Source organism: Chrysemys picta, chromosome 11 (assembly GCF_011386835.1).
Source record: "Chrysemys picta bellii isolate R12L10 chromosome 11, ASM1138683v2, whole genome shotgun sequence".
NCBI lineage: Eukaryota > Metazoa > Chordata > Testudines > Emydidae > Chrysemys > Chrysemys picta.
In genome coordinates, this window is record NC_088801.1 from 1,654,223 (window position 1) to 1,667,597 (window position 13,375).

The following is a 13,375-nucleotide window of genomic DNA, read 5'->3' on the forward strand; positions in this document are numbered from 1 at the left end:
TATGGAGCCAGGTCTTTCTGCCTGGTAACACGAGTCCTGGTTTGGTGCTGGACCCAAGCCATGAGTCACCTGGAGCCTGGCCGGGTGAAATCTCAGGGTGGGAGGGTGTCACACTCACTCCTGGGGAGAGTCCAGTCACCCCCGGATCACCCAAGGGGGCGTGACACTCAGGGCTGGGCCAGGGTGAGATCCCATCAGGGCTGAAGGGACGAGCTCCCCCTCTGGCTGCTCCAGCCGCACTCCCAGGCCTGTCTGTATTACAGCCGACTGGACCTGCGCAGGCAGGGCGTCAGGCCCCCGGCTCACTCCCCCAGGGCAGCCGATGGGCCGTGGGGACAGCTTGGCCCCCCTCACCTCAGGAGGACGCCAGGCTGGACTAATGCTCACCAAAGAAGTCGGCGAAAGGATCTCGTCCCCCAAAGAACTCTCTGAAGACCTCGTCCGCGCCGCGGAAGGTGAAGGTGAAGCCCGGAGCTCCTGCACCACCCCGGGGATCCCCGGTCCCTGGGGGAAAAGCAGACGCTGGCCATTACAAACCTGCCTTCCCAGGGAAGGAGAACAGGAGGTCATTCGGGGCTGGCCAGGCTGGGATCCCCAGAGCTCTGTAGCCAGAAGGTGTAGCCTACAGGATTAACCTGCTTGCTTGCATATATATATCCTTCCTTATAGTTTAAGTCTTTGATGTATTGTAATAGGTTTATAGATTTATATTGAAAATAAATTGGGCTGTAACGCAAGGGACCCACGGGCCAAAACCTGTATGTTAAGCTAAGGCAAAGTGAGCATATCTATATCTGGGACCTTTCACCCAGATTGCAAAATTGACCTACAGATTGAGATCTTCTACCTAAACGGTAAGTCACCCATGGATATGTCTAAGACAGAGGTGGGCAAACTATGGCCCGCAAGCCACATCCGGCCCGCGGGACCGTCCTGCCTGGCCCCTGAGCTCCCGGCTGGGGAGGCTAGCCCCCAGCCCCTCCCCTGCTGTCCCCCCCCCCATGCAGCCTCACCTTGCTGCTCCGCCAGTGCTCTGGCCCACCGCTCCTGCCAGGCAGTGTGGCTGGCTCTGGCATGGTAAGGGGGAGGGGAGCAGGGGTCCCAGGGGGGCAATCAGGGGACAGGGAGCAGGGGGTGTTGGATAGGCATAGGAGTCCTAGGGGACCTGTCAGGGGGTGGGGGTGTGGATAGGGATCGGGGCAGTCAGAGAGCAGGGGGAGTTGGATGGGGGTGGGGGTCCCTGGGGGGTGGTTAGGAGCGGGAGGTCTGGGAGGGGGCAGTCAGAGGACGAGGAGCAGGGGGGGTTGGATGGGTCGGGCAGTCAGGGGGCGGGAAGTGGGAGGGGATGGATAGGGGGCTGGGGCCAGGCTGTTCGGGGAGGCACAGCCTTCCCTACCCGGCCCTCCATACAGTTTTGAAACCCCGATGTGGCCCTCAGGCCAAAAAGTTTGCCCACCCCGGTCTAAGACCTTTTATCGAGACAAATAGACAATGGAAGAATAGTATAGGGGTTGTTGTTTTTTCAATGTTGTACCCACAGACTTAACAGGTACACCACAAGGAAAGAACTGAAATGACTAAAGAACCAAAATAAACTTGTGTGTGTATGTACATGTCATCAACAAGCACAAGCACACTAGCCTATGGGGTGCGTGTACCCTAACATTTCTGTGGGGGAGAAATGAAATTTGGGCATAGGAGGAAGGATTTCCGCCACCTGTGCCCGATAAAAGAGGTGACCCACCTCGCTAGAATCTTTCTATCCACGGCGACTACTAACTATGAGTAGGCCGTACTCATTTTCTTTTCAAACTTTAAGTTCCAAGGGGACTAGGCTAAGCTTGGTTTCCCTAAACTTTTGTTCTTAGCTTTGTGTATTAGGTTTTAAGTTTAAGTTTAAGTTAGTTAAGTAAACTTGAAGTTCGCTCTGATAGTTCTTAGCTCCAGCTTCTCCTAAGGTCTGCATCTCTCACTCAAGAATTGAGAAACCTGAACCGCCAGAGGTCCTGTGACTTTCACCACCAGGTTATCAAGCAAGGGTGTGAGTATATTAACCAAAGCTTTGTAGCATACAGTACTGTATGACCATATGTATCGTTTGAATAGCAGTAACACAACTGTAACTTTGTAACTCTCATTATTTTACCATTGAATTACTATTTCATTGGTTTTAATAAAAAGTCTTTACGGCTATATCTGTCTCAATGTGAGCTTCCTGTCACACCCTGGGACGTTATTGATATAATCTGGGACCATATAGATCAGTGTTGCGACCTAGGTCCTGTAGTGGCACCAAATCTTGTATAAAGGGGGTCAAACGGGGTGTCTAAGACAAGGTTCTGGGTTACTGGTTATAATTATGCTGTCTATATGTGTGTATCAATTTGGTAGTTGAAGTTATGAATATTGGCTCTAGACTGTCTGTATTTCAAACTTATGCTATGCTGCTGGGTGACATCCCAGACAAACTGGGATTAGCTCTGCCTAGCCTGCTTGATGGCCCATTAAGGACCATCAGCTATACAATGGACCCATTGAGAGAAGGCAAATATGCCTTGAGACTCAGCAAAGTATGCAGGGACTGGCCCATGTGACTCCAGACTCCATCTTGCTGTAATTTTCCACAGTAAGAACAAAGAGGTGTTCTTACACCTGGAAAAGACTATATAAGGCTGATGCCTCATCTCCATCTGGTCTTCAATCCTGCTTCTTGCCTCTGGAGGAACTTTGCTACGAACTGAAGCTCTGAACAAAGGACTGAATGACCCATCCCAGCTGGGGATGTTCCAGAGACTTGATTTGAACCTGCAGTTTATTCCATCACTGCTGCAAGCCTGAACCAAGAACTTTGCCATTACTGTAATTAATTGATTCCATTTAACCAATTCTAGCTCTCATCTAGATCTTTTTTCTTTTATCAATAAACCTTTAGATTTTAGATTCTAAAGGATTGGCAACAGTGTGATTTATGGATAAGATCTGATTTGTATATTGACCTGGGTCTGGGGCTTGGTCCTTTGGGATCGAGAGAACCTTTTTTCTTTTACTGAGATATTGGTTTTCATAACCATTTGTCCCCATAACGTGTGGCACTGGTGGTGATACTGGGAAACTGGAGTGTCTGAGGGAATTGCTTGTGTGACTTGTGGTTAGCCAGTGGGGTGAGACCGAAGTCCTCTCTGTTGGGCTGGTTTGGTTTGCCTGGGTGTGCAAAGGACCCCAGTCTTGGGCTGTAACTGCCCTGCTCTGAGCGATATGTCCTGTATTGGCTCTCACAGTTGGGTCCCACCAAAGCCAGCATAGTTACACAGGGCACGAAGGGCGCTTCATGCCCAGGCGGGAAGGAGGTCCCCTAGGCCAGGATGTGCATCCAGACCAGTCCACGGGAAAGGCCACTTCCCCCGGGTGGGTCACTCACCGGCCCCCGTGAGCCCGTCCTTGCCGTAGCGGTCGTAGAGGTCGCGCTTGCTCTCTGGAAGGGAGAAGGAGTGAGAGGTCACCCAGCCCATCTTCAGACGAGTCTGGGTCTAGTTGCAGACACAGCGGCCCTTTCACCAGGCTGACCGCCCCCAGTACTGAGCCAGAGGGGGCCTGCCCGCAAATGGGGAAGCAGCCGGAGGAACAGACATGGGGCTGTCACAGCTGGCCTGGCCAGCGCCTACGCCAGGCTCCCTGCCCATCTAGTAAGGGACGGGAGAGCAGGTCTCCAGAAGATCTCCAGGGGGCTGCAGAAGCAGTGATCAGTTCTCGACTTCACCCGGGGAGGGCCTGCTCCTCTGACCTGTGTGACCCCGGAGTCCGCGGCTTGGGGGAGCGAGGCAGCACTGGCGTCAAGGGAGCCATGCAGGCCTTGAGCCGGCGAGCGCGCCGGGCAGCACCCAGAGCGGCAGCGGGGGGAGCCGGCGAGCGCGCCGGGCAGCACCCAGAGCGGCAGCGGGGGGAGCCGGCGAGCGCGCCGGGCAGCACCCAGAGCGGCAGCGGGGGGAGCTGACAGGTTGTTTGGCGAGCAAAAGGCTGGAGAGTTTGGGTAGTGGGAGGTGCCAGCCAGGGACAAGGCTGGGCTGTGGAGCAGACAGGCAGGTGATGCTGAAAGAAGATGGGAGCACACACGGGCATGACCGACGCAGGGGAGAACACCCACAGGTACACACTGCCACTCCCCAGGACTGGAGGAGAACGAGACCAGCGTCCCGGTCCCGGTGCTCGGTGCATGCGGGGCAGTTAAATGTCCCGATCTCTGCCAGGGAACGAAATCGCCAAACAGCCAAATGATGCCGGCGTTCCTGTGCTGTGGAGACCACCTCCTGGCCCGGAACGTGGCCACTGCCTCCCGGGCTGCTTTGGAGAGTCCAGGGCAATCCCCAGGGGACCTGGAGCTGCGCAATAGGAAGGGGGGTTTCCCATCGCCGTCGCTAACCCACCACCCCAGAGGCGGCAACAAGAACTTCCTTCGGCCTAGTGCTGTCTACCCGGGGGCTGAGCTCGGCACAGCGACGTCTCTCCCGGGGGGTGGATTTTTCACATGCCGACCTCATTTTTCAGTGGAGACCAGCCCAGAGCTTCTGAAGAAGGGTTAAAGGGGCTTCATCCTAGCACAGCCCAAAGCCGGCAACTGTGGGGAGGGTGCGGCTGCTGGGAAGGGACAGGGATTCAGGGTGTGCAGGGCTGTGACTAGGAGGCACAGGAGGAGAAGATGGAGGCTGACTATGTGGAAGGAGCTCTTGTCTGAGGGAGGGGCTGGGCTCTGGGACTGTCCCCTGGGCGAGGGGTGGGAGCCCCCACCTTTGGGGCATGTTCCAAGGGGAGCAGTCCTGCACCTCCTGGGTCGTCACAGGGCTCCAGGCTCCCAGACCCTGCTCAGCCTGGGATCGGGGCACCGCAGGAGCCAGACAGGGGTCGCACTGAAGGATTCCTGCATGGGACCCTTTTGCCAGGGGCAGGGAGGAGGCAGGAGGCATTGCTCCAGCAGGCTTCCCTTCCACCATCCCAGCCTGGCAAACGGCACCTTGCCACGTCCTAGGGGCAGCAGCTACGCAGGAGAAGCGATGGCCACGAACGGGCTGAGGGGACGCCCTAGAGCCCAGCTGGAGCAGCGGGCAACGGTAGATTATGGAGTCTCGGTTTAGTGCCTGTGTTGAAACATGGGGAGCGTGGTCACAGGAGCTCGGCTGGCCCAGGGCAGCCCGTTGTGCTTCATTCCAGGCAGCTGCCCCGCCAGGGCCAGGCAGCGGACACCTCGCTGAAGGGCCATCTCTGACAGCCGTCAAGCTGCCATCGACTCTGACACCCACAGCCTGGGTCGGCCCAGCGAGATGGAGTTAGCCAGTCTCAGCCCCGGCGTAGGGTCGAATGATTCCATTGACCCAGCGCCCGCCCTCAGGGGACGGGGCTGGATTTACACAGCGATGGGAAACCCCCTTCTGTGGTGGTAGCAAGTGTCGACACTACAGCCATGTTGTGCAGCATTTATAGGGGGGGCCTGGCCAAGCCCCGCAGGACAATGGCCTTTCTATGCAGGGGCCTGGTGGAGTTGGAGCTTCCCCGCCTGAGCACATGGTGCAGCGCTCCGGGCCCGTTGTGGGTGCGGGGTCCAGCTCCGTGCAGGGGGTTCACGCCAGCAGCAAAGGGCTTGGAGAGAGGGGGGGGGGACGCTGTCCAGCCGGAAACGCTGATGAACCTCAGGGCAGCGGGAGTCTCATGGCTTGTATAGTTTTCAGGGATCTGTGACTCTCGAAGGCTTTAAGGCTGAGGTCACTGGGGTTAGGAAACTCGCCTGCGCCGCCTGCCACGTTGTCCCCAAAGGGGCTGAATGGGGTGCCCCGAGTGCCCGCAGCCCCGTGGAGTTCGGCAGGAGGGCGGGTGAGCACTGGGGGGCTCAGGAGAGCTCAGACACGGGCTTTGAGGTCTAGGATGGCTGGACAGTGGTGGGAAGAAGCCGGATGAGAGGACTGGGCCCTGGAGTGTGCCCTATAGACCCATAGCTAGAATTGGTGACTAGACTCTCCCCAGGCCCTGCAGGCTTGGAAGCACCTGGCAGCCAGCGACTGGGGCGGCTGGTGAGAGGTAAGCGGCACACTGGGAGCAACCCAGCGGGCAACAGAGAGAGCAAACCCTTCTTCCAAGCGCAGCAAGAGGACCTGAGAGCCTGCTCTGACCCATGGCCAACCCACCCTGTGCAGGGAGTCCCCACTCCCAGGATCCACACTGAGCCCGGAGGGACGGGAGACGCCGGCCCCCACTCCCGGGACCCACACTGAGCCCGGAGGGACAGGAGACGCCGGCCCCCACTCCCGGGACCCACACTGAGCCCGGAGGGACAGGAGACGCCGGCCCCCACTCCCGGGACCCACACTCAGCCCGGAGGGACAGGAGACGCCGGCCCCCACTCCCGGGACCCACACTCAGCCCGGAGGGAGGGGAGACGCCGGCCCCTTACTGTCCGACAGCACTTCATAGGCCTCCGCGATCTCTTTGAACTTCTGCTCGGCGTGTTCCTTGTTCTCCGGGTTCTTATCCGGGTGCCATTTCAGCGCCGCCTTCCTGTACCTGCACAGTGTCGAGAGAGACAGCAGTAAGCAGCGATCCCTGAGTGTGCCCGTCACCAGGGGCTGCGCCCCGTCGAATCTTCCCCTTGTCCCCTCCTTCCCCAACGCTGCTTCACCAGAAAGCAAGGCTGGATCTTCCTAGAGAGCCGAGTTTGGCTTTGGAGATGCCCCGGCAAGCACAGCAGCGCCCCAGTCCCTTAGGCTGTCCCACGTCTCCAGTCAGGGCTTGACCAGTCTGATTCGTGTGTCCGGAACAACCCCATGGATGTCACCTCTGCTCCATTTGGACACAGAGCCTGTCTTCCTGCTGTGACTCCTCACGGGATCCAGAGTAGCTCCCCCTTCCCCGCTCGGTGATTATTGCTAGGGTCCCCAATTTTCTAATCGCACAAAACCGAACACCCTTGCCCCACCCCTGCCCCAAGGCCCCGCCCCTGCCCTGCCTCTTCTCTGAGGCCCCGCCTCCTGCTCACACCATTCCTCCTCCCTCAGTCGCTCGCTCTCCCCCACCCTCAACTGCTTTCACCAGGCTGGGGCAGGGTTGGGATGCGGGAGGAGGTGAGGACTCCGCCTGGGGGTGCAGGCTCCAGGGTGGGGCCAGGGATGAGGGGTTCAGGCTGTGGGAGGGGGCTCCGGGCTGGGGCAGGGGCTCTGGGAGGGAGTTTGCGTGTGGGGGGGGCTCAGGGCTGGGGCAGGGGGTTCGGAGTGCAGGCTCTGGTCAGGCAGCGCTTACTTCAGGCGGCTCCCAGAAGCGGCTGACATGTCCAGTCCCTAGGTGTAGGGGCGGCCAGGGGGCTCCGCGTGCTTCCTGCACCCGCAGGCATTGCCCCCGCAGCTTCCTTTGGCTGCGGTTCCCAGCCAATGGGAGCTACAGAGCTGGCGCTCAGGGCTGGGGCACCGCGCAAAGCCTCCCTGGCCACCCCTGCACCTAGGGGCCACAGGGACATGCCATTGCTTCCGGGAGCTGCATGGAGCCAGGACAGGCAGGGAGCCTGCCTTAGCCCCGCCGCACCACCAACCGGCCCAGTCAGCAGTGCTGATTGGAGACACCGGGATCCCTTTTCAACCGGGCGTTTCAGTCGAAAACTGGACACCTGGCAACCCTAGTTATTGCCATGGACGAATGCAATTCCATCCCCAGGCAATGACAGACTCTGGGCCCAGGCTGCAGCCTGCATGGGACACTTCCTGGCTCGGGGGCAGCAGCATCTCCTGACTATAACTCCCTGCTCTGGGCGTGTTTCCTGCCCTGGGTTTATTCGGACAAGCTGCCCTTTGATGGTGGTCATGGGGTTTTCCCCGAAGTGCCAGGAGGGGCACAAGCACCCTTTAAGGCAGTAAGAAGAACAGGAGTACTTGTGGCACCTTAGAGACTAACAAATTTATTAGAGCATAAGCTTTCGTGGACTACAGCCCACTTCTTCGGATGCATATAGAATGGAACATATATTGAGGAGATATATATACACACATACAGAGAGCATAAACAGGTGGGAGTTGTCTTACCAACTCTGAGAGGCCAATTAATTGGAGAGGCTTTTTTACATTTAGCAATTAGGTAGGAAACTGTAGAAAGCCGTTAGAGTTTTTGCTGGGGTTGTTGTTTGTTTGTTCATAACGTCCCGTTGACCTTTAAGGTCTCATTCTTTCCGCTGGAAATTCGCTGCTGGCTTATCGCCGTGCGTGGCGTGTTTGGGCTGCAGATGCCTCTGCAGCTGTACGGGTTTTAAGCTCTCTTGTGCAAACTCTTCTGAGCATAGGACACACTGTGGATGCGCCACATTTCCAATCCGCAAGTAGGTGAAGCCGTATTGTGTGTATTCCTCTTGGTATTTCCTCCGCTTGACTTTATGCCAGGGGTAGTGAGACGGGTTGGCCGCCCACAGACCTGGAGGGGGAGGGGCCCCTCACTGAGGCCTGGTGGGCGGAGCCACACCTCGCTCAACCCTCCCGCCGGAAGTCAGTGGGCAGGACCAGAAGTATAAAAGCCTGGCCGGAGAACTCAGTTGGGAGGCAGCCGCTGGAGGAGTCAGACGCCTCCTGCGAGCTCCTGAGCTGGGCGGCTGCTGCAGGCCCCGAGGGAGCCGAGGACTGGCCAGGGCCATTTACAGACCCGAGCAGGGAGGAACTGCAAGCGCTGACAGAGGGCTTCTTCCCCGACGACCAGGACGACCCTCTCCCAAGGCAGATATGTCCAGAGGGGGAGCTGGGAAGTGGCTCAGGGGTAGCCGACCCCAGTCTGGCTGCAACGCTGCCAGTGAGTGAGTCAGCCCCTCCCTGCAACGGACTCCACGTGTCACAGCCTCATCTGCAGCACGCTTCACTATGTGTGTGGCTTGCTTCTCACTATCTCCCACCAACGGCAGTGCTTCACTTGGATCTGTTTTGGCTTCTGAGTTGGTTTTTCTGTTTTGTTATTTTCTGTTGTACGAATGAGCCAACGATCCATTGTAGTAACAGCACAAGTAAAACTGCGCTTGTGGTCCATGCTTACAATGAAATGTGCACACCGCCTCGTAGCAAACGGATTAACAAACAGATGGCAACAACTTTGTATACTGCTATGCAAGCTTAACAGAAAGCCGTGAAAATGCCCAGGGCCCTCTGGTGCAGCATTTCTCAAACCGAGGGTCCTGACCCAAAAGGGGTCGCCACCCAATTGTAGGGGTGTTGCAATATTGCCGCCCTTACTTCTGCGCTGCCTTCAGAGCTGAGCGGTGGGAGAGCGGCAGCTGCTGGCCGGGCACCCAGCTCTGAAGGCAGCACCGCCACCAGCGGCAGCGCAGAAGTAAGGGTGGCCATGGAACATACAACTGTATGAACACACCTGCGAAACTGGCTCTTTACGCCCCGACCAACCTGCAAAAAATGTGTGATTTCACCACAATTTATGTAGATGCCTGTTGATTGCTGTGGGCAAAATGTGCGCCGTAAGGGTGGTTTTTTTCCCCTAAAGCTTCTCACACAACCCCAGAAAACAGTCCCCCAGTTTGGGAACCTCTGCTTTAAGGAATGACAATAACTCTACCATGCTACGGCATCCCAGCAGGGACCAGGGATGGTTCGTGCTGGACACCACGGCAGGATCTGCCCAGGAAGGAGGGTCTCCCTTTAAATGTGTCAGTCCCCTCACCTCCCCCCATGTGGCTTTCTACGACCACCAGGCTGCAGTAATGATGGGATCTTAGGGCCCAGCGTGGCTGTGAGCGAATGGTGGCTAGGTGGAACCACAGCCCTGCTGCAGAGGTTCTTGCCTGCTCCCGCTGACACTGGTGGGTGTTTGGACCCTGATTTCAGGAGCAGCAGGCTTGGGGTCAAAGGCAGGGCTCCCAGGGTAACTCCAACTGCAGTAGGTCTGGTCACCTTTGCCCTCCCATTCTCTGTCACAGCTCAGTGGGGAAAGGGCAGCCCCTAACGGGATACCTATGCACAGCACAGGGTACTACAGGGGAGCCAGCTCCCGGCCACCACGTGTCCCGGCTCACACCACAGACTAGCTCCACCTCCACCGCCCTCCTGGCCCTGCAGCCACCTCAGCATCCATTCCTCAATTCCAAGGCCCGTTGGGACCATCTAGTCTGAGCCCTGCAGAGCACAGGCCGAGAATGGCCCCCTTTCCCGAGAGGGCGGCATGGTCCCTGTAGCGAAGAGTGTTTGTCCATGGTCCTGTTACATGAAGATGCCCCGCGTCCAGAGCCCCTGGGGACAGCACTGGCATGCCCAGAGGAACGGTGCCATCGGGACACCTGGGGATGAGGCTGCGGCTGCTCCAAGGAAGCGGGACTTACGCCTTTTTTATGTCGTCAGAGGAGGCGCTGCGGGGAATTCCCAGGGCTTCATAGTACTCCACCATGGCAGGTGTGGGTCCTGTGCCGAGGCCAGCAGGGAACCTAGGGGGGAAAGGCAGTGAACGGCATTGAGGAGAGCAGCCAGCCTGCAGGTCCCAGAGTGAGGCGCCCCTCACCCAGTCCAGCTGCAGCCCGTACCTCGCTTCGAGCAGACAACCTCGGCCAGATCCCTCTGTCCTCTCTTACCCGCTCCATCCAAACAGAGCCTGCATGGTCTGTCTGTCCCAAGTCCTTGTCCTCTGTCCAGCTCACACAGGTTCTGACCTCAACCCAGCCACTGTTCAGAAATCCACCCCTGACTCTCTCACTCCCCTGCCACTCGGTGCAGCCCCCGAATGGCATCTCTCTCATTGATACGCCCCACCTCACCCCACCCCTCTGCACTGTCCTCGTCCCTCTGCAGCGTTATTATAGTATGTTAGAGCAAACCACAGTGTCCTAGACACTGCGACGCGTGTATCAACCCCAGCCACACTGGCAGTGAGAGGGTTAAAGGAAAGTCCAATTAGCCCTTAATTATAGGTTAGATCCAGCTGGGGAGAACCAGCCTGGCTGGTTCCTATAAAGGAAGGACTGAGGGCCCTGGGGTGAGGAGTCCTAGTTTTCTCTCTAGGACAGGAACCCAAAGGGGTGTTTGGGCAGGTGGCTGTACACTGGGCCTGTCTCTGCAGGGAGAAGGAGACTCCTAAAACAGGAGAAAAGCCTGTGGGGGAGAAGCCCTGAGGTTGGTGGCTTGGGAGGTGCTGGGGAGAGAGCCGTGGGGGTAACAGAGCGAGGAGGAAGTTTGCAGGTTGGAGGACTGAGTGGAGGGAGGGAGTGTTTTCATTCCTCTGCGTTGGGATGTTGTCGCCTCAGACGGGGCATGACTCTGAGGGCGGATCTGCACTGCAGCTGGGCCTGTGCGTCCCAGCTAAAGCTAGCATGCTAAAAACAGCAGTGTTTCTAGGGGTAGCATCATGGGCAGGTACTGGGGCAATCCACTGCGGACAAAGTGACATGGACACCCTGGGCATGTACGCGGACCAGACAGCTAGCGTGTGCTGCCCCTGGCTAGGCTGCTAGCGTCTGCCTGGGCTGGGACGCACTCCCCCAGCTGCAGTGTCAACATCCCCTGGAGGGGCACTCACTGCAGAGCTGGGAGGGAGAGGCAGAGGGACTGTGATGCTGGCTCTCACCACAAGGAGGTGCTCTGCTATGGTGAGTCTATGACAGGTGCCTTACTGGGGATGCAGGCAGCTGCGGGTCCTGCCCAAAGATGGGGGTGCTGGGGGCAAGGACTGATGGGGTTACAGTACTGTAGTCACATGACCACTCTGTTTAGGCATCAGTACAGCTAATAATGCCAATTTGCACCAATATCCCAATGGCTACTGACCCCCTCCTGCAAGCAGCATGAAGGAGGGAGCTGGCTGAGGAGGCAGGTGGCTTTGGGCCCAGAGCTGGGAGGTCCCTGCCCCGGTTGTGGAGGGAGGCCAGGGAAACACGTGGCAGTGGCTGTTGTGGATGCAGACACACTGTCCCTAAGTCGTCATAAGAACGGCCATACTGGGTCCATCCAGCCCAGTGTCCTGTCTTCTGACAGTGGCCAATGCCAGGTGCCCCAGAGGGAATGAACAGAAGAGGGAGTCATCAAGTGATCCATTGTCCCCCATTTCTAGCTTTTGGCCAACAGAGGCTAGGGACACCATCCTGGCTAATAGCCATGGATGGACCTATCCTCCATGAATTTATCTAGTTCTTTTTTGGAACCCTGTTATAGTCTTGGCCTTCACAACATCCCCTGGCAAGGAGTTCCACAGGTTGGCTGTGCGTTGTGTGAAAAAATACTTCCTTTTGTTTGTTTTAAACCTGCTGCCTCTTAATTTCATTTGGTGATCCTTAGCTCTTGTGTTATGAGAAGGAGTAAATAACATTTCCCAATTCACGCTCTCCACACCAGTCATGATTTTATAGACCACTATCTTATCCCCCACCTTAGTCATCTCTTTTCCAAACTGAAAAGTCCCAGTCTTATTAATCTCTCCTCATACGGCAGCCATGCCACACCCCTAATCGTTTTTGTTGCCCTTTTCTGAACCGTTTCCAATTATAATATATCTTTTCTGAGATGGGGCGATCACATCTGCACACAGTATTGAAGATGTGGGTGTACCTTGGATTTATATAGAGGCAATATATTTTCTGTCTTATCTATCCCTTTCTTAATGATTCCCAATGTTCTGTTCGCTTTTTTGACGGCCGCTGCACATTGAGTGGATGTTTTCAGAGAACTGTCCACAGTGACTCCAAGATCTTTCTTGAGTGGTAACAGCTAATTTAGACCCCATCATTTTATATGTATAGTTGGGATTATGTTTTCCAATGTACATTACTTTGAATTTATCAACATTGAATTTTATCTGCCATTTTGTTGCCCAGTCACCCAGTTTTGTGAGATCCTTTTGTAGCTCTTCGCATTCTGCTTTGGACTTAACTATCTTGAGTAGTTTTGTATCGTCGGCAAATTTTGCCATCTCACTGACCCCTTTTTCCAGATCATTTATGAATATGTTGAATAGGACCGGTCCCAGTACAGACCCCTGGGACACACCACTATTTACCTCTCTCCATTCTGAAAACAGACCATTTATTCCTACCCTTTGTTTCCACTGGATCCCCCTTGTCCACATGCTTGTTGACCCCCCTCAAAGAATTCTAGTAGATTGGTGAGGCATGATTTCCTGTTACAAAAACCATGTTGACAATTCCCCAACACATTATGTTCATCTATATCTTGGACAATTTTGTTCTTTACTATAGTTTCAATCAGTTTGCCCAGTATTGAAGTCAAGCTTGCCGGGATCACCTCTGGAGCCCTTTTTAAAAACTGGCATCGCATTAGCTATCCTCCAGTCATTTGGTACAGAAGCTGATTTAAATAAGTTACAGACATTTAGTAGTCCTGCAATTTCACATTTGAGTTCCTTCAGAACTCTTGGGTGA

The 13,375-nt window shown here is 56.1% G+C and overlaps 1 protein-coding gene across 2 annotated transcripts in view; it reads right to left on the bottom strand.

Moving 5' to 3' along the window:
* Positions 1 to 10,430, bottom strand: part of LOC101947235 (dnaJ homolog subfamily B member 2-like) — a 38,313-nt gene extending 27,883 nt beyond the window's left edge. Inside the window, exons 1-4 of one of the 2 annotated variants that reach the window (XM_065560437.1) lie at positions 10,334 to 10,430; positions 6,437 to 6,546; positions 3,419 to 3,472; positions 388 to 504 (exon numbers count right to left, since the gene is read on the bottom strand). In XM_065560437.1, the coding sequence (XP_065416509.1) occupies positions 388 to 504; positions 3,419 to 3,472; positions 6,437 to 6,546; positions 10,334 to 10,398 (346 nt within the window). In that variant the 5' untranslated portion in view covers positions 10,399 to 10,430. The remainder of the gene's footprint in view (positions 1 to 387; positions 505 to 3,418; positions 3,473 to 6,436; positions 6,547 to 10,333) is intronic. The other variant, XM_065560432.1, reaches the window with a different exon arrangement.
* Positions 10,431 to 13,375: the final 2,945 nt, after the last annotated feature.